A 26,115-nucleotide genomic window follows, 5' to 3' on the forward strand; every position below is an offset into this window, starting at 1 on the left:
TGTGTTCATCCTTACTTTTAGGGGCTAGACACACCCCCACGCAGTCCCCACTGCCCAGCCGACCCTGGGCAGTCAATCTAGCGACACGCCTGCTGAGCCCCGGCACACGCAGCACACAGGGCGGCTGTCGCCATCACCGCTACAAGGACCCCTCTGCCCAGCTAGTGTCAGCCCTGGATAGACAGGCCACGGCTGGTCACAAAACAAGTCCTCAACCAGCAGGCCGTGTGTCTACTGCTTGATCCACAAAGCTTATTTTCATGCCAAAAAAAGCAAAAACACAGAAATCTATTTTGTAACACACTCCTTTTTGTGGCAAAGACTTAAAGGCACTGATTAGATTTTATCTTTGGTTGTAGGATTAGCTAATCTAGCTTCTTTCACTTTATCTCCACCATACACGCACACCTACACCCGTGTACACACACACACACACACACACACACACACACACACGCTGGCTGCCGGTGCCCAGTCTCTGATTTGCCCCCCTCCAAAGGCATCCCACGAAGTCCATCTCCACCTGCACCCGTGACCTCCCGTCCATCAGCCCCATCCCCACTGCTTTCTGGCACCTTCCATGGTCATCCCACTTTATAGGTTCCTGCTTTCATCTAGAAACAGGTTTGGGGAGGTGCACCTGGGTGGCTCAGTCGGTCAAGATCTCACAGTTCGTGAGTTGGAACCCCGCATCTGGCTCCATGCTGACAGCTCAGGAACCTGGAGCCTGCTTCAGATTCTGCATCTCTACTACTTATGAGCAGCTCAAATCTAATTTTGGAAATGCATGTCTCATTTATGAAAATCAAGGTGCAGGAACACAAAACTTTGTTCCAAAAGCAAAAGCAAAGATGCTCCTGACTTGCTTTATTTTTAACCTATGTGTGTCTGTTTTCGGAGATCTTTTGTGTGCTACCACTTAACAGTGGTGAAACCTCCAACCAAAAACCTAACAGACGTTTATCAAGCACCTTCTAGGTACCAAGCAGGGGTGGAGGGCTGGTGAGGCGAGGGAGGCATGGGGCTAAGGGGTCAAACCCCACGTGCCATGCCACACTCAGGGTCTCCTTAAAAACCCTGAGGCCCAGCCCTGGGACCACGATAAGGAAAGGGGCCGAGGACTCCCTCTAACACGGTCTTGACAAGGACACACAAGGCCATTTACAACCGTGGGAGGTCAACGGCAGGCTCGTTACCCACGACCGACTAATTAAAGCCTGGTGCTGGTAAAGGATTCCAAGGATGTCTGTTTCCAGGGTGACAACAGCTGCCTCTGTGTACACGTATGTGCCCCNACGGAGGGCTCAGGCTCTGTGACTCCACTCACAGAACAAACAGATGCGTAGTCAGCTAACAGCAAGTCATCGGAGCCCTTAACGTCTGCACAAACCACTGCGTACATGGGGATTGCACATGGGGAGCTGGGTTATTAAGAGCACCCTGAGCATGCACACCCAGCATTCAAGCTAGAGCAGTGTGATGTAAAAGCACATCCATGACAACCCCATTTTAGAAAGACATGTTCAAACACATGACCTCGTGCCCAGAGGTCAGCAAGCCAGCTGCGATCCATGAATAACTTGTGCCACAATCAATAAACACAAGCGCAGCTTTTCCACTGACAGAAAAACTCACCATTTCAGACAGACTTGAAAACACTGAACGTGAGATCGTTTTCCTGCGCTTACGCTAAAGCAAAAACCCCAGGGTATCTGTTCTGTGTATAGTAGGGGCTAGTGCACCTTCTTTACAGAAAGTGCCTCTGCAAGACACAACTTGGAGACATAAAACCCTACTATACTGAGCTGTCCGTGAGAACACGCTTCTATCAGACGTTAACCACGGTCCACAGGTATCACACATAAACACATGACCACCGGCTACTTTGGAAATGTTGTAACACCAATTTGGGATCCATCCCAGACCAGGAATAACAAAAACGTTTCACTCCGTAAGCCAATTCCAACCAACTGGTGATGGCTGCCCACAAGCCACGTGATGAAGAGTGTCCCTGGGCTCAGTGCCAGAGCACCGTGAGCACTGGCCACGCCAGCGACCCGCTCGGCATGCGACACAGGTACAGGTGAGGGGAAGATGGAGACAAACATCTCCCACGACGGTGGCCGGCTGGACCTCTGGTCTCTGTGCAGGCACACGCGCAAGTGTGCATGGCGGGGACGGGGGCCCTGGTCTACTCACTGTGCCTACCTAAGATCACAGAAAAACAAAACCACACACATGTAAAACCAAACTCTGGTTCCTTCGTATCAAGGCAGAAACAGAAAACTGGGGGCAACAGCAAGCCGTTCCTTCCTTCTCATGGGACACTGCCATGCGAGCTGGCGGGGTCCAGCTGGCTGTCCACTTCCTTCTGCGAACAGGTGTGGGGGCGCCCCCCAGAACCTGTAGGCCACAGAGCATGCCGAGCGTGTGGTTATAGACCACGCCCACAACTATTCCTGTCCTCGCCTTCCCCACATACATCATTCCCAGGGCATCAGAACCTCGGGGGAGTTCAAGGGACTATGACAAATACTGCTCCAAAAAAGTGCCCCACAGCATGCCACTCAACACCGTCCCTGAGTGTGCCACTCAATGCTGTCCCTGAAGACCACCCCTGAACACTGCCCCACAGCACTGCCACTGAACACGGCCCCTGAACACGTCACTGAACATCGCCCCATGGCACTGCCCACGAACACCACCACTGAATATCGCCCCTGAACACTGCCCCACAGCACTGCCACTGAACACCACCTCTGAACACTGGCCCATGACACTGCCACTGAACACTGGCCTACGGCACTGACCTACAGGCTGCGCTACTCAGAGGTCCATGAGGAAAAGGCAGTCCCTAATGCTACTCCCAGAAAACTTCGAAGAATAAAGAAATTTAGATTAATACAAACAGCCTTCATAAAATCATGGAGAAAATGTTTATGATAACCAATTTCCACACATACTAAAATAGCACACTAACACTGGTCATATTAAAGTATTGTTTCATAACATAATCCATGTAGGGACGCCTTGGCTGGTTCAGTCTGTTAAGCATCTGACTTGCTCAGGTCACAATCTTGTGGGCCATGCTTCCACCCCCGGCCAGGCTCTGTGCTGACAGCTCAGGGCCTGGAACCTGCTTCAGATGTTGTGTCTCACTCTCTCTCTGCCCCTCGCCTGCTCATGCTCTGTCTGACTGTCTCAAAAATAAATAAACATTAAAAAATATTATAAAATTGGAGCACCTGGGTAGCTCAGTTGGTCGGGCATCCGACTTTGGCTCAGGTCATGATCTCACAGCTTGGGTGTTCAAGCCCCACGTCGGGCTCTGTGCTCACAGCTCAGAGCCTGGAGCCTGATCCTGAGTCTGTGTCCCTCTCTCACTCTGCCCCTCCCCCACTCGTGCACTCTCTCTCCTTCTCTAATATTAAAACATTTTAACAAATTATAAAATTATAAATTTATTTTAAAAATCATTAAAAAACCAAAAAAAAGCTAAAAATTTATAATGTAATCCATGTGAACCAATTTAATTTTACTCATTTTTAATCAGCAGTCTGAATTATTTGACACAAACAAAATTTCTAAAACAAATTGGACCACAAAAAAATCCATGTTCCCTTTGGCTTTTTCTGATGATTTACAAAGTTGGACACTCTGGGGAAATCCTTTCTAAAACAGTACTCAGGTATATAAACTTGCTTTCTACAGTTAGAAATCCATCTCTTGTGTCTGTAATTTACCTCCACTTGTTTTCTACAAGACTGTTTCTATCACTTACTTAGTTCTGAGGTTCTGGGGAGTCTTTCACAGAAAACAGAGGCCAGTTTTCTAAGTGGACAATAATTTTAAACTGCACAGCACCAAGATTTACCTCCTGGGTTTTCCCCTCTTCAACTACAGCTGAGGAGTCTTGTTACCCTGCAGTCTTTTTGGAACCAGACCCCTTTCTTCCAGCCCCTCCTATCCCCCTTGGCTGGGTGAGGCGGCTGAGGGGTGCCGCCAGGAGGCAGCCAGGCCGGGGCCACCAGGAGGCCGGGAGCTTCATGCTTCAAGCCTCCAGCCTCCAGCCAGAGCGCCTGCCCCAGGCCCAATGCCAGCAGCCACAGAGGCGGCTCCCTGGTCCCGGAAGCAGCTGCACTGTCCCCATCCAGCACCGGGGCAAAGCTCTTGAGCCAGCTCTGCGGTCCTCCGCTGGCCCACTGGAGGGGCCTGGAGCCCCCGGTGGGGACTTCAAGAGGCTCACTGTCCTAATGAACAAGCTCTTGACGAATTCCCCAACCACAACCCGATGGAGCCCAGGGATGCACACACAGAAAATAAACTGCCAGCACATAATTCAGTATGACTTACATAGGCCAGAGTTTTTAGGGATCTGACGGTGGATATCCTGCTTTAACCATAGAATGACTTCAAAAAGGCAACATGGAGAAGTCGCACAAACACTCCTATGTTATGAACACTGTATAGTATGCAGACCAATCCAGAGACTATGTTTCCAAATGGATACAGGTCTTAAGTGTGGCCAGAGTTCAGTGCTTTCACACAACCCTGTAGGCTTCCAGGTGCCCTCAGACCCGTCCTCTCTGACAACAAAGCCGTCCGGGGGAGGCCCGGGTGTCACGGTGAGACGGGCGCACCTGGGGCCCAGAGTGCATGGCGGGACCCACGGGCATCTCAGAAACAAACCTGCCCCAAGGACCTCACGGCGCATGGTCAGTGCTTCTGGAATCTCCTGCAAAGTGCCACTGACTTCATTTCATCCGCCGACGGTCTGAGGGGCCACAGGTTAAACAGGGTTTAAACAGGCTTATCTGTCAAACCTCACTGACCAGGGCCTCCTAAGCAACTGCCTCCTTCCAGCACGACCAGCATTATCAATACCTCACCTCATCCTGAGTCCCAGGGACTTCCTCCCTAAGGACACTGAGATGCAGTCACCTAGGACACGGCCCAAGCAGGGAAGCCCACGTCAGGGGCGTCACCACATCGGCGTTCAGGGTCAGCTGACATCTAGGAGTGGGCCTCAGGGAGCAGTCCTCAGGGCACAACCGCGGCGCAGTGTCGACGGGCCGTGTCAGGTCACCAGTGCACGTTCCGCTCTCGCACAAGATTTGGTCCCAGTGAGCAGACGGCGTCCAGACTCAATGCTCACAAAAGCTCCGAAGGACAAAACTCCATCGGGAACCTAGCGCTCCAGTTAGCAGGACAGCCAGCAAACAGCATGGATTACCCACATTAAGAACCTTCTCTATAGGCTGTCTCCCCTTATTAATACGATCAATGCATGAAACGAATCCACAGGTCCCCGAAAAGACCAAACAGGCCTGGGTTCCAAAACCACTCATGAGAGAGCTAACTAAGGCCTCTCTACTTGCAAACTCAGAGGTCAGATGGGCAAACCTCTCCACCCAGAGGTCCATGGTTCTCTTAACGCGCATTAGTCACACACTTGTCTGGGTACCTCCGACGTCCCAGGGCTGCCTCAGCTCCATGTAGGCAGGGGCACCCCTCCTTTCCCACCTGTCCCTATCCAGGCCCTCCTCAACAGAAACATCACCCTTACCTGACCCTTAGGGGCTCCGCCGTGGTCGCTGACACAGAAGTCAGGACCCACTTTCTTCCATCACCTGAGCAGAAAGACTACAATGTGCTCAGCACCAACGTCCACCAGAATGTCCGCCAGTCCATGCACCCCCATGCACAAGAGCTTCAGGGCTCGCAGAGCCTACCCCCACGCCCCTGACCTGTCCTCCCTGTGCAGCGCCAGACCCCACCACGTGGGGCGCACCGCCCTCTCACTTATGCCCAGAGGGCGCTGGTGTGTGCGGTGAACGCCGTCCCCTGCCGCTTGCTCCCCTGTGGCATTCACAGGCCGGCCCGACACCGACACCGCCCAGACTTGCAATGCACGCCGGCAGCAAGGCGGAGAGCAGAGCCGCTCTCGCTCCCCACCCGTCCCCCACGCCCGCAGCTCACCCGTGGCATTGACTCCCCCTGGAAAAGAGGGGCGTAAGTGGAGAACACCGGCCCACCCAGACCGCTCTGCAAGGCTGCGGGCACTGCAGAGGGGACCCTTCCTGGAGCCCACCTGAGGGTCCCAAGCTGTGATCACTGAAAACTTCCAGAGAGGTTGCTAAATAAAGATAAGTGTGTTTCTGGAACATAAGCAAATGAGAAAAAGAAAAGCTTTCACCACCAAAGTCAAAACAGTGCCCTGGAGCCAAGGACACGGCAGGAAGTGGGGCTGCCCAGGGCTCTGCAGCAGCCAGCGGTCCAGGCCCAGGAGAGAAGCAGGGGCCACGGCCCTGGGATGCTCAGGTGGACACTGGAAGGGAGGTGGCGGCTGCAGGGCTCGGGCAGCCGGTACAGAAAACAGGTCGACCCTGTGCAAAGTGAGAAAGAGGATGGGTTCACCAGGAACGTCCTGGCCACGCCGAGTTCACGGACTACGCTCAGTGTCTCCTGTGGCACCTCCAGCCCCAATCGAAGTGACAGATGTGTCAGCCAGAGCTGGCTGCAGAGCTCAGCGGCCACCCTCGAATAGGGGTCCTGACAGGGGCTTCGCTTTGTACAGAATCACACTTGGGCCACAGTAGTCAAAACCAAGACATCAGGATTTACGGATGAAGCTTTCAGAGTTGCCAGAACCTCTCCAGTTTAGGGTCCAAAGGTAAGACCGTGCCACTGTCACAAGCGTCCCTGAGTACCACCCGGCCGCAGCACAAACAGGCCTGCGCTACCCCGCTACACACCGGAGGGGTTTATCCCCAGACAGCCTGAGCTGAGGGGACGATCTGGTAATCTAATCTCCACAGCTGAGGATGTTCTTAATTCAGACTACATTTTGGAAAGCTTTCCTGTATTTCCTAATAAATATACAGTGACTTTTACATTTCCTACGTCAGCAGATAAAATTACCCAGAACAGAAAAACACGGTTCTCCCTGAGTATACCACTGACCCGCTCGCTGGAAAGTGGGGAATACACGCTCTGATCTCAGCTTTTGCCGGCATGTCAGGCAGCACCTCTGTCCCTCCACTCCCCTCCACCCCAGGGTCGATGAGGTACACACAGCCCTCGAGGGAGACCGTCAGCAGGACCCTGTCTGCAGCGGGCGGTGCACTGGCACACGCCACCCGCACAGAAGCAGCCGCGCGCAGCGAGGGCCTCCTGGGAGCACGGACTCTGCGGCGCGGACGCGCTCGCGGACACCAGAGCAGACGCCGTTGTCGCCCTGCCCGTGTCGCGCAAGCCACAGCGAGATGGCACCCATCCAGACCATTTCCAGATCAATGTCCAGTTTAAAATGTAAACGTTTTACCAAATAGACACCATGACTGGAATGTTACTGAGGAAAACAGCCCGGGGCCTGTCCTCCTCCGAAGGGCCCCGTGAAGCCCACCGTCTCACATGGGGACGCTCAGGGCAAACTCAGTCACGATCCTCTAAGGCTTTAGAAAATGCACAAGAGATTACGAGGTACTGAGGAAAACAAACAATGGATTTCACAGTACATACATTCTGGTGGAAGTCTGTTCTTTCTAAAAGCAAGTCTCTCAGTTTTCTTTCTGCTTTCTGCCAAGCTAAACAGCACTCCGTAAACATACTGGCGAACTGGCCTATAGAGCAGGGCGGCGGGAGGCAGGTCTTTGCTGGCTTCATCTTCAATAGAAACAGCAATTTTGATTTCACCCTTTGCATGGAAGAAAGCAGAATAATATTGCACATTTTTCATGTTGAATTCACAACAAACTCACAGAAATATACTGCATTATCTCCAGTTAACGACATTGCAATTCTATTCCACATCAGTGCTTAACCACTTGCGTGCAGCGGCATGTTTCGGGAGTTCATTAGCAGTTGTCAAAACATATGCTCAGAGAGTCAAAATAAAATCTATGTGGTTTCATCCTGAATCTGGAACCAAGAGCATAAGAAACCACAGACGGTACCCAAGTCTTTGAAACCATCTAGATAACAGCAGACAACAAATAGAATAGGAAATGCTGAGGACTTGCAAACTGTACTAGGAGTCAGGAAATTCGTAACTTTTAATGGCCTATGTGCAATCCAAGAAATGAGTATCCTGAAAACAAAATGGTCAAATTGTCTTCACCAAGCACTTCCGTAAAACATGGCCACGTGCAAGCACGGTCCCCTGCGGGCATGCTCCTCAGCGCTCTCTGGTTTTCGAGGCTTCGGCACATGGCCGGCCTGGGCACGAGACAAGGAGCCACTAGTCCCGCAGCTGTGTGGGGGCAGGACCTCCATGGCCCTGTCTGTCTCAGACATGCTATGGAGTCAAGGTACATCAAGAGGCTCGGCAGGGGACTTTACTCAGCTGTACTCCTAGCCTAAGAATGTTAATAAGACCTTCAATGACTAGTAAGTTTATCAATACAAATCTTAAGAATTCCATAGTATCTCTTTGCTCACATAAATTTAATTTCAAAACCTGTCTTTCCCTTAGCCTCACGAAGTTGGCACCGCTGTGTGGTGGGCACCCTCCCAGGTCCTGGCTCGGCCAACTGCCTGCGTGAGCGCAAAGCCTCGTCTGCTGTGGACATCTTGTCCTGACAATTTAACACCAGAGCCACGCAGCTCGCAGGAAACGGCATGCCTGACAGTCTGAGCTTTTCCCAACATACCGAAAAATTTTAGGTGGCATTTTAAAATCTGAGAAGATAGTCATTTGCTTTTGTCAACTACAGTCACTTTATTACTATTTGCCATTGAGATCAGTGAGTGGTGGAGGAGGACGGGCCACCTGTCACTCAGACCGTCCCCAGTCAGACCACAGCAGACAGGGGTCCAGGACTTCACAGCCCACACAACCCCGCGGGCACAGGGCGCGATTCCCCCCAACCTAGGCCCCTTTAAACTCAGCAAGTCCTTCTCCGCGAGAGGAACTTTCCACTTACCCTTACAATATATGCTGCCCCTGAAAAATAAAATGTTTACTTCACAACCATAATCTGAAAAGTGAGAGCACATGTGCAGACCCATAGCAAATAGTACCTGAGACTTGGAGGAAACTGTAATTTAAAAATAAATGAAAGGAGCTGAGTTACTGCGGTGCCCTTTGGCTGATACGAGCGAGCACTGCTCAGGTCAGCCGGTTAACGGTCGCAGTCCGGCCTGACTGATGTGGGGCAGGGGGCTTCTGCACTTACTGACCCCACTTTACAAATCACTGATGATTGCGAAAACAGGGAGAAAAACGTCTGATTGTCTGTGGTGGTATAGACACCAATGAAAATGTGTTAAAAATACACGATAGCAATAAACCAATTTCACATGAAAAATCTGGTCACCATGGTTACATGTTAAATCATGGGTCTAGGATTATAAACACACAACATAAAGACTACAGATCACTGAGAAATTTCAATGGACACATAGAACCATTCAAGACACCAAGATTCAAAACCAATGCCATGCTGGATGTATAGGTAAGCATACATTTGGTAAGACATTACTAAAGTGGGATTAAGACACTGTGTAAACAGAAAATTGCACTTTCTGACCGCTAATGTGTTACATGGTCCTGTACTGGAATTTCTATTAAGTGCCATAAAAGCTGCACTCAACAAGCAACTCCAGCCGCCACTCCGGAGGGGCACTTCCAGGACACACGATACAACAGGTATTGTATGTGACATCAAATTAAGCCTGACATTAGAGCATCAACAGGGTGCAGGAAATGTTGAAATTAGAAATAAAAATAAAAATAAATTTACAAGTCAGAAAATAACACAATGTGCCATTAATTTGAGGTTTTAAAAGTGTTCTACCAAACTGAAGGGAAAATAAGACTTTCCCAAGTTCTCTGATGCCTTTACTGGTACACATTTCCACCCTTTCTCTCCAGGCTTGGGAAGCGGAAATGCGTTCCATTTCAGATGCCTGCCTGGTTAAGACAGAAACCAGCCGCCGTACCTTGGTCAGGACGTGGAAGATGTAGGGGTACATCAGCCCCTTCTTGTGCCGATGCTCCGCCACTCGCAAGACCTCGGGCGCCACCGGGGGCAGGGGTGGTGTGGTGATGTCCATGTGGTTCCGCGTGGGCATAGACAGCAGGCACGGGATCGGCTGCACAGTGCCCATCTGGCTCCCCTTCCCTTCAGCGAGCTGGCTGCCCGAGGAGGCCGTAGACGAGCCTTCTGTCTGCAGAGCCACGGAGGGGGACAGGTCAGCTCACGTTTCCCCTCCTTTCACCATGCCCCTGTGCAGAGCACCACTCCCCCGAAGACAGGGCGTGGGAGTTGTCCCCTGAGTCTGTGGGGTGGTGGGCATACCTTCTGCCAGGTGATCCCCCTGCCCCATGACTGCTCCCCAGGGCCTGAAGGGGACGTGGCATTCCGTGCTTGCTGACCCCTGGGAAGCCACTCTGTTCCACCTGTTCCATGTGGCCCACATGGCCCATCCCTGTGACTCAAGTTCCATGGAGACCCTGCCTAGCGCCAAGAAGGCAGCATCCTCCACACAGATGACGAACGGGGTGTCCAGAAAGGCTGTGTTCCTGCCCAGCAGTGCATACAACAGGGGTTCACACCTACTCCTCGCCACCATAGCTGGCAGTGGGAGAATAAACAGAAACCCTAACTCTAACTCAGGGATTCTCCTCCATCATTATAAAGCCCCAAATTAAGTATGCACAGGGAACTATTTACCAAAAACTAAAGCAAAACACAAGCTAATTCCATTAAAACTGAGGAGTCAGACCTATATGACAGATATATGCACACAGTACAGCACTATGTGAAAAATACCCACAACCGCCAAAACAGAATGTGTGCAAGCTGCACGGGAAGGAGCGAGTGGGGGCCTCAGGGGTGCAGGGTGGGAGGCAGCAGCTGGGGACATGGAGGGCAGAGGGACCCCCTTCTTTTTCTCTTTATAAACTGCGGCCAAGTCCAAACTGCTTGCTGAGATCGATTATTATTTGCACAATAGATGTGCAAAGAATAAATGGAGTTATTCTTTCTCATAACAAATGCTGGAAATAATACTTGCTTACTGCTGGACTCTGCGCCAATCTAAGGAATACACGTTTCTCTGTTTTGAAACAAAACAGATTCTTTACAATGGTACCTTACCCTTTAAAATACAAAGTGCCCAAACCAGTCTTAAAAAAAACTCAAGGATAACCCACAAGTGTTTTCTATACTCTCCAGTCAGAATATAGACACAATAATAGCTGAAGAGTTTGGAAGGTACATTGCTAGTAACTGACATCCACAAAGCATTTCTTTTGCTTACTCATAGGATAACCCTTCAACAGTGAGAGTATTTCAGAGTCTTAAATGAATTTCCCACACTGTGTCATCTTGTACAGAAACAAGCCCTCTTCCACTAGAGATATCCTAAGTGACTGAGTGTGGGACAGGCGTGACTGCAGTTCAAGGGCATTTCCAGATATCACTAGCAACAGGCAGAGGGAGACAAAGGGGGAATGGAATTTACTGTATTTTCATCTTTAATGTATATATCCCAAGTGATTTCTCATTTAATCCCCACAAAACTCTGCAGGAGGCCAGGACTCCGCAAGGCTCTAGGTCTTGACAAAGAGCATGTGCCCACAGACGAGAGGATTTCCACCAGGCCCTCACCCCGCCCCGTGAGAGAGTGAGCTGCCCCCCTTCCTCCTTCCCTATCTCCATGACCCCCCTCTCCTCACCAACATCTATGACCCCGTCCCCCACACCAAAGTCTATGAACCCCTCTCCCCCATGTCTGTGACCCCGACCCACACACAAATGTCTGTGACCCTCTCCCCTGCATAGACATCTGTGACCTTTCCTCCCCCATGTCTGTGACCCCCTCCTCTCCCATCCCCAAAAGGTGTGACACCCCCTTGCCAGTGTCTCTTACTCATAACATGCTTTAAAACAGAGCACTCCACTTTAAACCACTTCCTAACATCACATGCTCAGAGTCCAGACGTGAAGGAATAAAAGCTGACCCACTACCTTTGTTTGGTCTCCTGGGTCTCCCCGTGCTTGCGGCTCCGAGTGGCTGCCCGTCTTCTCCCAGCCGATTTTGTTCCCGCTGATATGGCTGAACATAAACAAAAGGAACGTGGTTACTGAATGGTGTGGGCCTTCTGCCACTGCAGCCCACGTGGCATCCAGACTTAGCGACACCTCGGCTCTACTGACCTTGCCTCCCCCAACAAACCACCTCCAGAGACAGCCTGCACTGGGAGCACTTCCAGCCTACTCGGGTGGGCAGTGACAGCCACTCCCTGGGGAAAGGAAACACAGAGCACCTAACCCAACCCGAGCGCCCGGCTCAGAGACGACAGCGTCAGCCACAGAGGGGCCAGCCCAGTCCTGCCTCCAAGGAGCTCAGTCGTCTTGGAGAAACAGGTTAAGACAATCACACTCGAGACTGAGAATGATCAGGCAGCGGAGGACTTAATGTTATCGGATGTTACCCATAATTCATAAATACGTGTAAGGTATCACATGCTGAAACGAGAGACGGGGCGCCCGGCCTGTTCTCTGAGAGGCCCTGCCTGGGAGCACACGGAGGTGGCCTGGGAGAGGGAGTGTGCTCAGAGAGTAGGTGGCGGAATGGGACTTGGGGAACAGCGTCCCCTGGAAAGCAGTAAAAATCAAGGTGTGGAAAGGGACGGGGGGAAGAGCACCAAGCATCTCACAGGACAGAATGAGGTACTTCAATCATCATCTTTTAAAACACTGTAGGCTGTGACCCATTAGTATCTCCCTCCGGAAGGGTTCAATCAGCATTTTGTAAACACCGTAACGGAAAAGAATGCAGTAAATGTGGCACACGTGGCATTATTTCATAGATGTTCGTGCTCACCTGTACACCACAGACCACAACATAAATGGAAGTTCACTGTGGGCGCGGGGAGCAGGACGGGATCTCCCCGCAGATGGGCCCGTCCCCCCATCCCTCCCCACAGGCCCCACACCAAAAGCAGCTTCTAAAATCAGTGCTGACCACAGGGCGGGCCAGGGAGGAGCACATTTGCTTTGGACCTGCCTTCCGAACAGACTCAGGTGACAGACTGTGGAGACCCACTAATTCTCCCATCTTCCAACAGAATCAGGTCAGGTTTGTTACCAAAACAAAACCAAACACAAAAAAAAAAAATGCAAAAAGGAGAGGAGCATGCTCCGGGAAACAAGAGGCCCCGCGCGCGCCGCTCAGAGCCCGGTCCGGCTCCTCAGTCCCAGCCGTGCGACGGGACACCACACAAGCTGCCCAGCGTCCGGTTCCTTGTCCTCTGCAAGGACTCGGCAACCAGTGCTTGGTCCCATCTGTGCCCCTCAGGCCACAGCTCTGCAAGACTAGAAGGAGCCCTTGCAGTGAGGAGGCACCAACATCAAGGCATCAGGAATACAATCGTTCCAAGATCATTCTGTTTAAAGTCAAGAACAAGTCAANAGGTCCAGCGTGCGCATTCCGGCGCTAGGAAGGGAAGGCCAGTGGCACTGCGGTGATCCAGAACATGCCACACACAGAGATGCCTACGTACTTTTTCACTAAAAAGTCACTGACATTTATTTAGTGAAAATTTAGAACAAATTACTCAGATACTTCCAGGTTTTATAAAGAGACATAACATATATCGTTCACAATTTTAGACACTGAAGTATGATATACCCACAAAAAAATGCACCAGTTACAAGGGCACAGCTCAGCGGACGACCGCAAACCGAGCGCGCACTCGAGCCGCCGAACAGAGGCGCAGGCTGACCCGCAGGAGGGCTTCCCTCACCCTGCTCTGGACCCCATTCCGAGACTCCTCACAGCTGATGCAGCCTCTCCTGGGCCTGGAGTGCCACGGAAACGCGGTTGTGCAACCGTGCGTCACCTGTGTGCAGCGGTTTCGGCCCGGTCTCCCTGCTGGATGCGCCTTGGACGGCGCGGGGCCACCGTGGCTCTGATCCAGCCGCCGCCGGACGCGCCCAGTCTTCTGTGGCACCCGCGGTGACCCCCGGTATGGTCTGGTCCACACTTCCCTGATGTAGATGGAGCTGGTCACCTCTCCACATGTGACATCTTCTCTTGGGGCCACCTGCACAGACAGTCCACATGCTTTCTCCTTCACTGCACAAAGTGCACCATGTTCTTCTTATAGACTTACGGAAAGTCCTGGGTCCTACAGGCTCTGGGTCAGGCAGAGGGACTCTGTGCTCTGTTGGGACTTCCAGCCCGTCACTTCATGACAGAGGAGTTTTATTTGGGATGCCTCATCTTGCAGGCCTTGGCGGCAACATCCTCAGCGCCAGCTTCCCTACCCAGCCCGTCTCTGCTCTTCTCATGGCATGCATCACGCTGGCACTGCGCTGTCGTCTGTCTCCATCACTCGATTACACCCACCATGAAGAGAAGCACTGACAGCCAGCGCCAAGCAGGTGCCCAACAGCTAAAGGAAGGAATCACGGAACCACAGCCTACAGGTATACGGCGGAGAGGCATAAACCTACTTCTCCAAACGACACAAAGCTCAACACAGAGAACATGCAGCTCCGTAAGCACTCGACCCTCGTGATGGGCCCCAGGCCAGCGAGCACCCGGGCAGGGGGGCAAGGCAGCGTGCACTACTTGCTACTGAAGTAAGCAAGTGGGAAGCTTGTGTCTCCGAAGATCACACAGAACCTACATTTACAGATACTACCAGTTGTACTGGTTATGGGTCATTACCAAACTAAAATACTGTCATAATCTAGACAATCACATGGTCTCCCAATAACCATACTATAAAATCTAAAATTCTGCCTGAAAAGCATCTTGTCGATAGCCAGTTTCTCTAAAGTCCAGAACTTGTCACCAGGATGACTACGTCACTTTAAAACTTGAAACAGGCTACTGGAGTATGACACATGTCTCGCCTTGAAGAGAAGGCACACTTGGGTTTCATTCTCCACAACTGCTCAGAACGGTGACCTGTCACTAGCCATGCGCTGGAGAGACCTGCTGGGGCCCACAGGCCACAGGAGGCCTGCGTGCTCACACTGAACTCTGCTGACAGGAGTCAGGCTCGGAGGGAAGGGAAACGACCCAACACCGCCACGGCAACAGTGACACCAGCAAACCACAGCCCGCCATCCCTGCAGTGACCGTGAGCTGCTACGGGATGAGGCCGTCCCAAGGGACTATAAGCAGCCCGGGCTGCAGCAGGCCATCAGCACACCCCTGACAGTGGGGAGGACAGAGGCCAGCACATACCACCAGGCTCTGCAGGCCTCGTTTTGCAGCGGGACACCTGGGGCCATCCTGCACTGAACCCGGGGAGACATGCCCGCCCACTGCACTGCCTGCTGCACATCGGCAGGGTGGTGGTGCTGGGCTCCATGTGCACCGGGGGTGAAAGCGTCCGGCCCGCCACACTGACGTCGCACTTGCGTCTCCACCACGCGGGTGCAGCCTGCCCCAAAGGGGCACTGACCACAAGCCGAGTGACTGGTCAACAGGAGTGAAAGAGCAAAGGCAAATAAAACCAGAAGGGAAGCAAGACAGGTAACACATCAAAACCCCACGAGAAATATCCAGTGCACGCATGAGGTCACAGACGTGGTGACCAAGTGCAGCCGGCCTGAGACAGGCATGCACACGTCTTCACTTCCATGTGTGCTCCCCAGCTCGGGACAGAAGGGGCCTGGACACGCGCCTGTGCTCGCCCCAGCCCCTCGGAGCTCTAAGGAGGCTCAAGCCCAGGGGCTCCCAGCATGGAGCATGGGGACTGGGCTCCAGGACAAAGGACCATGAGTCACACCCACAACACCCCCACGGGCACATTCTCCTTATGCCCTGATTTAAGCGAATGTCACACATTCAGGTTCTCACACACGAAGTTGGGAACACAGAAGGTGATGGTCCAGTTCCTACGCAACAGAGACGGGGCATCCGCGTGCACCTCTCTGCATCTGCCAGGACTCCTCACGCCTCTCCACCCTCGAGGGAGGGCTCAGATTACTAACAAAGGCGGGCGAGTTTGACAGAAAATGCCCATATGGGTCAGAGTACGGCCAGGACACATGCAGACACTCATCTCAGGGATTGCACTTGACCAACACATAAAAGTAATTCAGAATTGGTTTTGTGAGGAGACACGAGGTATGCTGTCCTGTAAAGCGGTTGTCCGTCTCACACATAAAAAGTGTAAGAATCTGGACGGAAAAGCCTGCAGCTGTGCCGAGGCTGTTAGGGGCTATGGGGGGAGGACGTGGTTCTCTCTGTGAACCACACGTTTCTTTGGGAAAGGAACTTGAGAGGACACAAGACAAACAGCCCGACATCACTACCATCTAACGGCAGAAGATGCACTGGAAGCACATTTCCTGGGCACCAGGTCAAGGGCACCGAATGAAATTCTTGAGAGGTTTCACATTAAAATGGAATGGGTGTTCCGAAAAAATAGTGATGCTACCTATCACTTACTGTGGTTACTCATCAGCTGATTCAATTCACAAACAACCCAGACGCTTTCCACGCACACCTGGCCCAGTGAGCTCCAGGCCACACAACCACGAAGCCACCAAAACCTGGTGCAACCAGCCACGGGAGGCTTGGGCCTGGGTCCCCACAGCACTGTCCCCATAGTGGTGACTGAGGGCACCGACAGGGACCTTCCAGAGCCCAGATCTGATCCCACAGGGTCCATGGGTGCCAGCAAAACTTATCTGACAGATGCCACCTTGACCTGATACCAACACCCACGTGCACAGGAACACGAAACATCAATCCATATGAACGACGGCATAAAGCACAAAGAGCTTATACTCATGCTGTCTCCTAACAGGACTTTCAAATATCCACTTCAAAACATCAGTAGTGACAGCCCCACACTGGAGCGCTGCACAGTGCACGCACGCACACTCCCATCTCCGCACACAAGCACGGACGTGCCGTTACGGAAGCACACCGTGTGGAAGGGAGAAAGGCAAGCTGCTGTCCCTAAGATCAGGCCCCACAAGTAGAAAACCACGTTAGGACACACAGTAGAAAACAAGGTGCCTATGTGTCCACCTGTCTGAAGACACCTGTGTCTCTCAAGGTGGCGCCTAAGAGTTTCTGTACCGTATTTTCTAATGTCTCAGCTCCCTGACTGTAGAGATTTCTGTATTTCTTAGAAAAGCATATAAACCAAAGAACTAAAAACTTTATGTTAGCAAACTCGTATCAGATTCAGTATCTAAAAGCCAATGAATCTGTGAAAATAATATAAAATAAGCACCTCCACAAGGATTCCACTGTACTTCTTAATTCTACCAAAATAAAACTACAAATATTTGACAAAGGCCAGGAAAAAAAGACAAATGCCTTAGTTTTCATTTCATAAAGACTGACCGAGAACAGAGCAAGATGTACATGCTAATGACTCTCCAATAAAACAGGAGAAAAAAATATGTAGTTACAAAGCAGAACATTTCTTCATGTCACTTGAAAATGATCGCCAGGGGCCTCTGTCCTCCGACAAGACCAGAGCCAGCACAGCCTCAGCCGCAGCCACGCCTACTGGGGACGCCCAACGCCCCGCGGCCTGGGCCTCCGCAGGCACCCGTGACAGCAACGGCCCCTCTGCCTCCAGGGCCAAGATGTCGCCAAGGTATGAAAGCAGGGGGATGAGGGGCGGGCCTGCCGAGCCCACGTGGTGCCCACGCCACCCCGTGAAGCTGAGCGGCGGCCGTGAGAGCGCCCACCGGCCGTGCACACAGCGCACCTCGTGTCCTCCTGTGGCAGGGAGCCGGGCCCCCAGGGCATGCCAGGAGCCGAAGCCTTGCGTCCACTGGACTTCGTCTTTAAAAATAAATGTCTGCCAACTTTATAGGTTATACAAAAAGGTACTTTGTCATGTTTTAACATTCCTTTTTTTTTTTTGGTGAGAACGAACATCTTTTAGGCTTCCTGACCATCTGTGATTCTTCTGTGAACTGCATGTTATATTGTCTGCTACTTGAAATACTTGTCTTTTTTATTTGTAGCAAGCTTTAAGGGAGCAGGTCGATTCACTTTTATTCAGTAGTGGTCCCATCAGCACCATCCGTCAGAAACACGCCAGCAGCCACTGGCACACCCATCACATAGCAAGTGCTCCAGCGCTCCTTCACTTAACGTACTTTCTCCCCTGAAGGCCATCCCAAGGACAGATGTGAGTAGAGGCCCCAATTCAAGTCCAAACCAAAGCAAGTCATGACCTTCCGCTCCTACCGAGATTTTGAGCCAGCAGAGTGACACCCCATTGTGCTTGTGGCCAGTGCACAGTCACAACACACTCAGGCCGGAGTGCTCACCCTGGAGACCAGGGACGTGGGCCAGGGACGTTGTGAGGGCTGCCCCAGTCCTGCTCTGCCCCAAAGCCTTGGGCACAACTGCCATCCGTCTTCTCTCCCTCACTCCTCCTCTCTGTTTTAACATGTCTGCAGATCACAATAAATGGACAGGCAAAGCAGATTCAAGGAAACTAAAGTGTCACAGGCCCACGAGGCCTCCCAATGTCTGACTTCGAGGCCGGGGGTGCTCACCCCACACACGAGTCCACCTTCCAGCAGCTCCCCCAGACAGCACTGTGTGAACACAGGGAAGAGGGGGGAGACACAGTCAGAGCCTTGGGAACAGGGCAGAGCTGAGGGCCTCTAGCGAGTATCCCCCTCATCTCCCAGCCCCATGGGGCGGCTGGCCACACTAGTGGGGGACCCCACAGGCGGCCCCGAGCACATACCCTCCTGCTTTGGACCTTGCTGCCAGCCATCTAGAAAGCGTGTCTCTCAGCAGACCAAATCTGTGCTGGTTGTTAACAGAGAACCCAGTGTCTTAGAATTCCAGTGGGAAATTTCCAGTGGGAAAGGGCTTCTGAGACTTGACCAGCTGTTCTTATTTGCACACGCACGAGCCCAGGCCCCAACCCGGTCACCCTCAGTCTCCACTATACGCCCTTTCCGGAAGGTTAACTGGGAAGAGTGATCATGCAAAGTTGCAGCTTGATGCTTCACGTCGGGATTTCAGAACCACAGACTTTTGCTCACTGCTCCACGGAGCACACAGCCCCTGCATGGCAGCACACTCCTGCCTGTGGCCAGCGGACACTTGCGTCCACTCCACAGACGGAGGGGAGAGTACAAGAAGAGAGGGGACATCTGGCCTCAGCCTTCATGCCCAGTGTGAATTTGCAGAAGACAAGAAACGGTCTCCATGGACGGAGCACCAAGGGGCCCTGGAGGTTCAGCCGTGAGCCAGAGTGCAATGAGAAAGAGGAGACAAAGCAAGGAAGGACCTTCCTTCCTTTCCTCTTTTCTTCCTTGTCTGTAAATCAAGTTTCTTAAAACAGAGTACACTGAAAACTTTCTTGATCGGACTCAAACAAATTACAGATTTGAAATCACTTACTCAGGGACACACATTTAAAATACTCCTCTCCATTTGGGAGCCTGGGTGGCTCAGTCAGTTAAGCATCTAACTCCTGATTTCGGCTCAGGTCATGATCCCAGAGTTGTGGGATCGAGCCCCACATTTGACTCTGTGCTAACAGTGCGGAGCCTACTTGGGATGCTCTGTCTCCCTCTCTGTCTCCCGAATTTGTACTGTCTCTGTTTCTATCTCTCTTTCTCTCTCTCAAAATAAATAAACTTAAAAAAAAAACCAAAAAGACAGAAAACAAAAAACTCCACCCCAGCAAGAACTCCAACCTGGACTGCAGCTTTCTCTGGTTCCGCTCGGGTGAACAGCCTGATTTCAGGAAAAGTCTATGAGCTGCTAAGCTGAGATCTGACTTGCTAGATTCAATTCAGGAGGAAGGAAATTCAGGGTCCCTTCAATCCAGGAGCCAAGACTGGAAGCCACCAGCGTCTAACTTAAAATGCTTTCTGGGGGTGAGACCGGGGTACCCCAGGCCAGGGGACAGTAAGGGTCAGCAGCACTTGACCAGATAACTTCACCATGTCTAAGGGTTCACACAAGCCAATTTTCCTAAAACTCCACCGCAGCAGAGGAATAGCCCAAGGCCATGGCTGAAGAGTGCAGACTTCCAGCCTGGGAAGCCCTGAGGAAGTGTCTAACTGCCCCTCCTCCTCATCCAAGAAGCCCAATCCACACACAGTGATGTCATCTTCCTGCAACAAATGACACCCCCATACCTCCATGCTAAGCTCTCGGCTGCCCTGGGGCCCGGGCTGCCAGACCCCTGACACGGCCAACGCAACCCCAGAAGCCATGGCTGCTACGCCCCCCACTCACTTTGCCGCCGTTCCACTGCCTTCATCGTTGTCGGAAGACGAGGATGTAGAAGACCCTGGAAAATAGGCTGAATCCACATGGTTGGGGCTGCCGCCCGGAGCTGGGTGGATCGGGGACGACCGTTCGTACAGCGGGGTATGCTTTCCTTCGTGAGGAATGTTGCTGTAGGTGCTGTGCTCGGTCAGACTCTTCCCGCTCGTTTCCAACGTGAGGGCCGGCTCAGCGAGGCTGTACGGGTGTGGACCCTGGCCCGCGGCACCTGGGCTGGGCACCTGTGGGGCCTGAAACAGAGGGCAGAGGTCACGCGCACACTCCCGGCGGCACTGCCTGGTCTTGGCTAAGCTTTAATTCAGCGAACACTGGCACTTGCTCCTCAGACCAGCTCAACAGCTTCTGAGATTGTCTTAGCTTTCGCTAAAATCTGCCGCGTGTGCAGCTTCCAAGGGCAGCGCCCCACGACAGGCAGGTCAGCAGCGGGAGGGGTGGGGGGACTTACCACAGGCTTTGCTTGCAGAGAGGTCTGCGGAATGTTGAGCATCTGGGGGGGGACATACGGTGGCACAATCCCAGGCATTCCAAACGGATTTGGTCTGGCTGTTCCGTCGACAAGGAAAAGAAAGCAACACAGCTGTTAGCAGAGCACGCGTTCAGGACACGAGAGAGGCAAGCACACGTCCCCATCTGCCCTGTCCCTCCTCAGGGGACAACACAACACTGATCCCCCTTCCCAAAAACCTTTAGAAATCCATATTTAACATTAAAAAACACTTAATTTTACAGTGTTACATATTGGAGCTGCGGCTAGGATTTTACCTTGCAGGCACCTGGGCCATCCTCCCTCCGCCCCCTGTCAGCCTCTGAAAGCCCTAAGACCAGGCTCCGAAGGGACAGACCCTTCCTCTCACGTCTGTCAGGCAAGAGAATCCTCCTATTGAGACTAAAGTTCAATTCTCAGCTATCGACAAGCTTCTCAATATAAACAATGAATGAAGTGTGGCAGGAGCTGCCCCTGCACTTAGTTGGCGGCCATTAGGCAAAACCACGACCAAGTCACACGTTTCATGTGCATCATGGGACCGGAACTTGGGATCTGTGCTCTCAGAGAGTGACTCTATACACCTGTTCTATGGCTGCCACGCTCGCTCTGCCACCCCGTGCTGACTATGCAGAGACACGGCCGTGGACACACAGGACCGGGTCCCACGTCACACGGGACGCAGGGTGATCAGCTGGGTCCATGAGCCCACATACCTGCAAGCCACGACTTCAGTCTCTCAGAGTCTGAGAGGACACCGGCGGCCAGCATGACGCGTGGTGACCAACATGTTGATGGGGACCGTGGCCTCGACATCAGAACACTTCCAAATACCATAAACTACTAAGCAATGCAGTAAGAGCAAGGACACTCTCCCGGGCTCTGCTCCCCTGCACAAGTCAGGTATGGGATGCCTATGAAGTTAGGCCTCAAGGCTGGGCCTGGGGCACCTGAGCCCCGAGCATCCCCAGGGCCGAGACACTGGGGACAGACAGCAGACACGGGGGCCCTCGGGCTACACAACCTCCTCCTGAGCCTTCGCTTAGAAACCCAACAAAACCAGGCCTAGAGACCTCCGGGCACCAATGTCCGTTACCAGGAAGAGTATTTCCTCCAACTTCAGAATCTGGGTGACACCCAGAGCCTGGAGCCTGTTTCAGTCTGTGACTCCCTCTCTCTCTGACCCTCCCCTGCTCACCCTGTGTCTCTCTCTCTCTCCTAGAAATAAATAAAACATAAAAAAAAATTTNCTCCCCTTCTCTGAACCCCACCCCCACCCCCCAGTGCCTAACCCGAACTCTGAGAGCCACCCACCCAGCCAGACAGCAGCTCACTTCTCCCCCTACGGGACCCACGCACCCAGAGGTCACGGTCACAGTCCAATGCGAGAGCCCGTCTCCGAGTGCCTAGCCCAGCCTGCTGGGACAGAAGCTCAGGACGTCACTTCCACAACTGCTGGGCAACTAGCTGCAAGTGATGGTGCTGGCACGTGTGCACATGTACTCACACACTCACCTCACAGGCACACTCACGCCACACACACACACACGCCACCCCACACGCAGGGTCACCACACATACACACCCTCATGTGCACATTCACTACACACACGCACTCACCACACATACACTCACACACCACACACATGGTCACCACACACACTTGTACCACACAGATGTACTCACCACACACATACTCACATACCACACGCATGGTCACTACACATACACACAACATTCACTTCACACGCACCCATACCACGCATGTACTCACCACACACACACACACACACACCACATGCACCTTCACCACACATACTCGTACCACACACATGTACTCACCACACATGCACTCACATGCACACATACCACACATGCACACTCACACCACACTCACCACACACATACAACACGCATGGTCACCACACTAAGAAACTCTCCACAGATGCACTGACACACCACACACGTACTTATCCCATTCATTACACAGACGCACTCACACCATACGTACACACTCACACATACACCACACACATGATCGCCACACATGCACTCACTAACCATGTAGCACACTCACCACACGTGCACTCACACCACATACTCATCACATGCCCACTCGCCACACACACTCACCACACACACAAGTTCATCACGTGTACTCACACACAATTTACCACACGCACTCACCACACCGCACATTCACTCACACTCATCACACAACACACCTACCACATGCACTTGCACTCACACTTACCACATAAGCAGTCACCACACATATACGCACTCACCACACACATACCACACAGCACACTCAATATGCATGCGCTCCCACACCATACTCACATCACACACAGCACTCACCACACATGCACACTCACACCACATACATGCATGCTCACCACACATGCACACTCACATTCACCACACTCCCCCCACACGCTTACCACATACATGTGCACATGCACATTTCTGCCACACACTCTCCCCACATACACACAAGTTCATCACAAACACATGCACTCACCCACACGCACATACACTTGCCTCACATTTACACACGTGCACATGCTCACATTCATTACATACACATGAGTGTGCGCTCACACACACACGTCCGCCACACATGCATACACACATGCGTTCACCTTACGTGTATACACACTCACTATGTATGCATGTTCATCACAAATACATGCACCCTCATCCATATACACAACCCACATACGTGCGCACACACACATTCACTGCACAGACACATACACGCTCCCCCCAAATACGCACACATGCACATGCATGTTCACCCCACATCACGTATGCATGTGCAAACACACAGAGAGACATTTCTGATCAAACAGTTCTGACCCAGGAGATCACAGCCTCCTAGCCTGAGCCACACAATGCTATAACTGGTTAAGTCCCTTCTCGGATGATGCTGAATTGTGGCCAAATTTGGTTGCAAAGAACACTATGAACTCCATTCAAGCTCTAATGCTGCAACCTCAGTCACCATGAGAAGCAAAGTCTACCACCTCCTATGGCTGTCCTGCCCCATGGAACTTCTGAGAAAGCACACGGAATGCCAATGACACAGCAGCATTCAAGGGGAGGGGACCCTTTTGTTTCCCTAAAATTTTGACTATTCTGTGCCACAAACTTCCCAAAAAGCACAACTTTCCCTAAAAACGAACCAAATCTTAAGAACAAAGATTTCCAAAGAAAGAACAGCACTCACTGGTGTCCAATAAACCTCTGAGAAGCTGCAAAGCAAACCCGTCTACACTTCTCCAAAGGCTGGAGGACTGCCCGAGAAGCCAGGCCTGCCTCCACACGCGGCGTGCCTCCCCGGAGCACCAGTTCTGATTCCCAACGGCCGCAACCGTGAGCGGAGCACTGTGTGCGCGTAACAAGGACGCCTCTCAGGACGGACCCGGCTCACGGCCGCCTGGCGGTCTCTGACGACCATGCACATCTTGGAAAGCACGGTGTCCGCCAGGAGGCTGTGCCGGGAAGCGGCTGGCCTGGCCAGCCCGCGCACTCCTCTACCTCCAGGCTCGTTAGCGCGGAGAGGGCTCGCCAGCCAAAACCAACGAGAGTCACGAAGTAATGACTTTTTATTTATTTATTTTTTTTTTATTTATTTCTAGGAGAGAGAGAGAGACAGCGTGAGCAGGGGAGGGTCAGAGAGAGAGGGAGTCGCAGACTGAAACAGGCTCCAGGCTCTGAGCTGGCAGTCAGCACAGAGCCCGACGCGGGGCTCGAACCCACAAACCGCGAGATCATGACCTAAGCGAAAGTCGGACGCTTAACCGACTAAGCCACCCAGGCGCCCCAAGTAATGACTTTTTAAATTCTCTAATGCCACTGGGCGCTGATGCGGGACTTTGAGGTGTAGCACAAAACTCGTAGATTTGAAAATTCAGATTCAAATAAGTCAACATATTCCCTCCCACCAATACCAGGGTCTCAAGACCTAAGAAAAAGGTCAAATTTCCCAATGCCATTAGCTGCATTGAAAAGGATGTATTTACTCAATGCTGATAGTCTATAGAAGACACAGAGCCACATGAAGGAGAATTTGGTAACTTGTTTCCATCCTCTTCCAGATGAGCAGCCTCCAGAAGGCAGGCCCCGAGGGCAGAAGACTAGCCTGAGGGCAGAGGCGGGAGGGGCTGACCGCTGTCCAGAAGCACCAGCTTGAGGGGAGGGGGTATTAGGGCTGGGGCAGCTGGCCTGAGGCCAGGCCCTCCGAGAGGAGCCAGAGGCCGCCACCCGGGGAGCAGCAGGCTCCGCGCACCTCCGTAGATAAAGCAAGCGGGCACCCGAACGAACCAGAGACCCCGGGGAAGCACACCTGGGCCAGCAGGAATTCTGAACTCCAGGAACACAAGCAGCTGCTCAGGATGAAGGCTGCCTTCCCACCCACGGCACTGTGGGCACAGAGCTCCCGTGGCCAGGAGCCAGCAGGGTGCTCACTAAGCACCTCCGCCACCGCCGAGGCTGGGCAGCACATGGGGACCTCACAGGGTGCAGCGTCGCCAAAGCTCGCACAGCACAGTCTTCAAGAGGAAGAGTCTCACGAGTGATGGACGTGTCCCAAGTCACATCCAAATCCATCCGGCCCCTGGCTCGCTCGCTGAGTGGGAATGGCGGCGTCCCACTGCAATGGGCGCTGTGCACACAGGCTGGCAGAGACGGGGAGCAGGAAGACGCACCAGCGCTGCGCTTGGCCATCCGTGTGGCTTTGTGAGCCCGACGGAACAAGTCAGTCTCTGTCCACTGTGGACTGGACTGGCGTGCCCTCCTGTCACCGCGCCCTGAGAAGCCACCTAGAGATCACATGTCGAGCGGGTCCACCTGCCAAAGACACACCTTGCCAAGTGGCTGCTGAAAAGCACAGTTTCAGTTCCTGAAAAATTACTGGTTTTCAGGGTTTTTTTAAAAATGACCTTTCAAAAAGCCAGACCAGACAGCCTGTATCACTTCACAGCACAGGGACTAAAATAAACTGACAAAAACCTGAATGAAAGGTCATGGGAACAGACTCTGAGTCTGAGGACAATGCTCAGGACCCGAAAGGGAGGAAGAGTAGTAAGCAGACTTCCTGCTCCACACGAGACACCGTAGCTTCTCTCCGGCAGAATATGCTGTCAGAATCCTGGGAGCCTCACATTAATACCACATGCATCGGCTTTAAAAGATAAACAGGAGGGGCGCCTGGGTGGCTCAGTCGGTTAAGCATCCGACTTCAGCTCAGGTCATGATCTCACCGTTCCTGAGTTCGAGCCCCGCGTCAGGCTCTGTGCTGACAGCTCAGAGCCTGGAGCTGCTTAGGATTCTGTGTCTCCCTCTCTCTCTGACCCTCCCCTG

At 52.5% G+C, this 26,115-nt stretch overlaps 1 protein-coding gene across 1 annotated transcript in view; it reads right to left on the reverse strand.

The window, feature by feature from the left end:
- FAM120A (family with sequence similarity 120 member A) overlaps nt 1-26,115 on the reverse strand; it is a 92,008-nt gene that overhangs the window by 26,087 nt on the left and 39,806 nt on the right. Inside the window, exons 7-11 of the mRNA XM_077753784.1 lie at nt 20,711-20,808; nt 20,215-20,495; nt 11,976-12,063; nt 9,943-10,170; nt 7,522-7,696 (exon numbers count right to left, since the gene is read on the reverse strand). Of these exons, the coding sequence (XP_077609910.1) occupies nt 7,522-7,696; nt 9,943-10,170; nt 11,976-12,063; nt 20,215-20,495; nt 20,711-20,808 (870 nt within the window). The remainder of the gene's footprint in view (nt 1-7,521; nt 7,697-9,942; nt 10,171-11,975; nt 12,064-20,214; nt 20,496-20,710; nt 20,809-26,115) is intronic.

Source organism: Crocuta crocuta, unplaced genomic scaffold, assembly GCF_008692635.1.
Source record: "Crocuta crocuta isolate KB4526 unplaced genomic scaffold, BGI_CrCroc_1.0 scaffold420, whole genome shotgun sequence".
Taxonomy (NCBI): domain Eukaryota; kingdom Metazoa; phylum Chordata; class Mammalia; order Carnivora; family Hyaenidae; genus Crocuta; species Crocuta crocuta.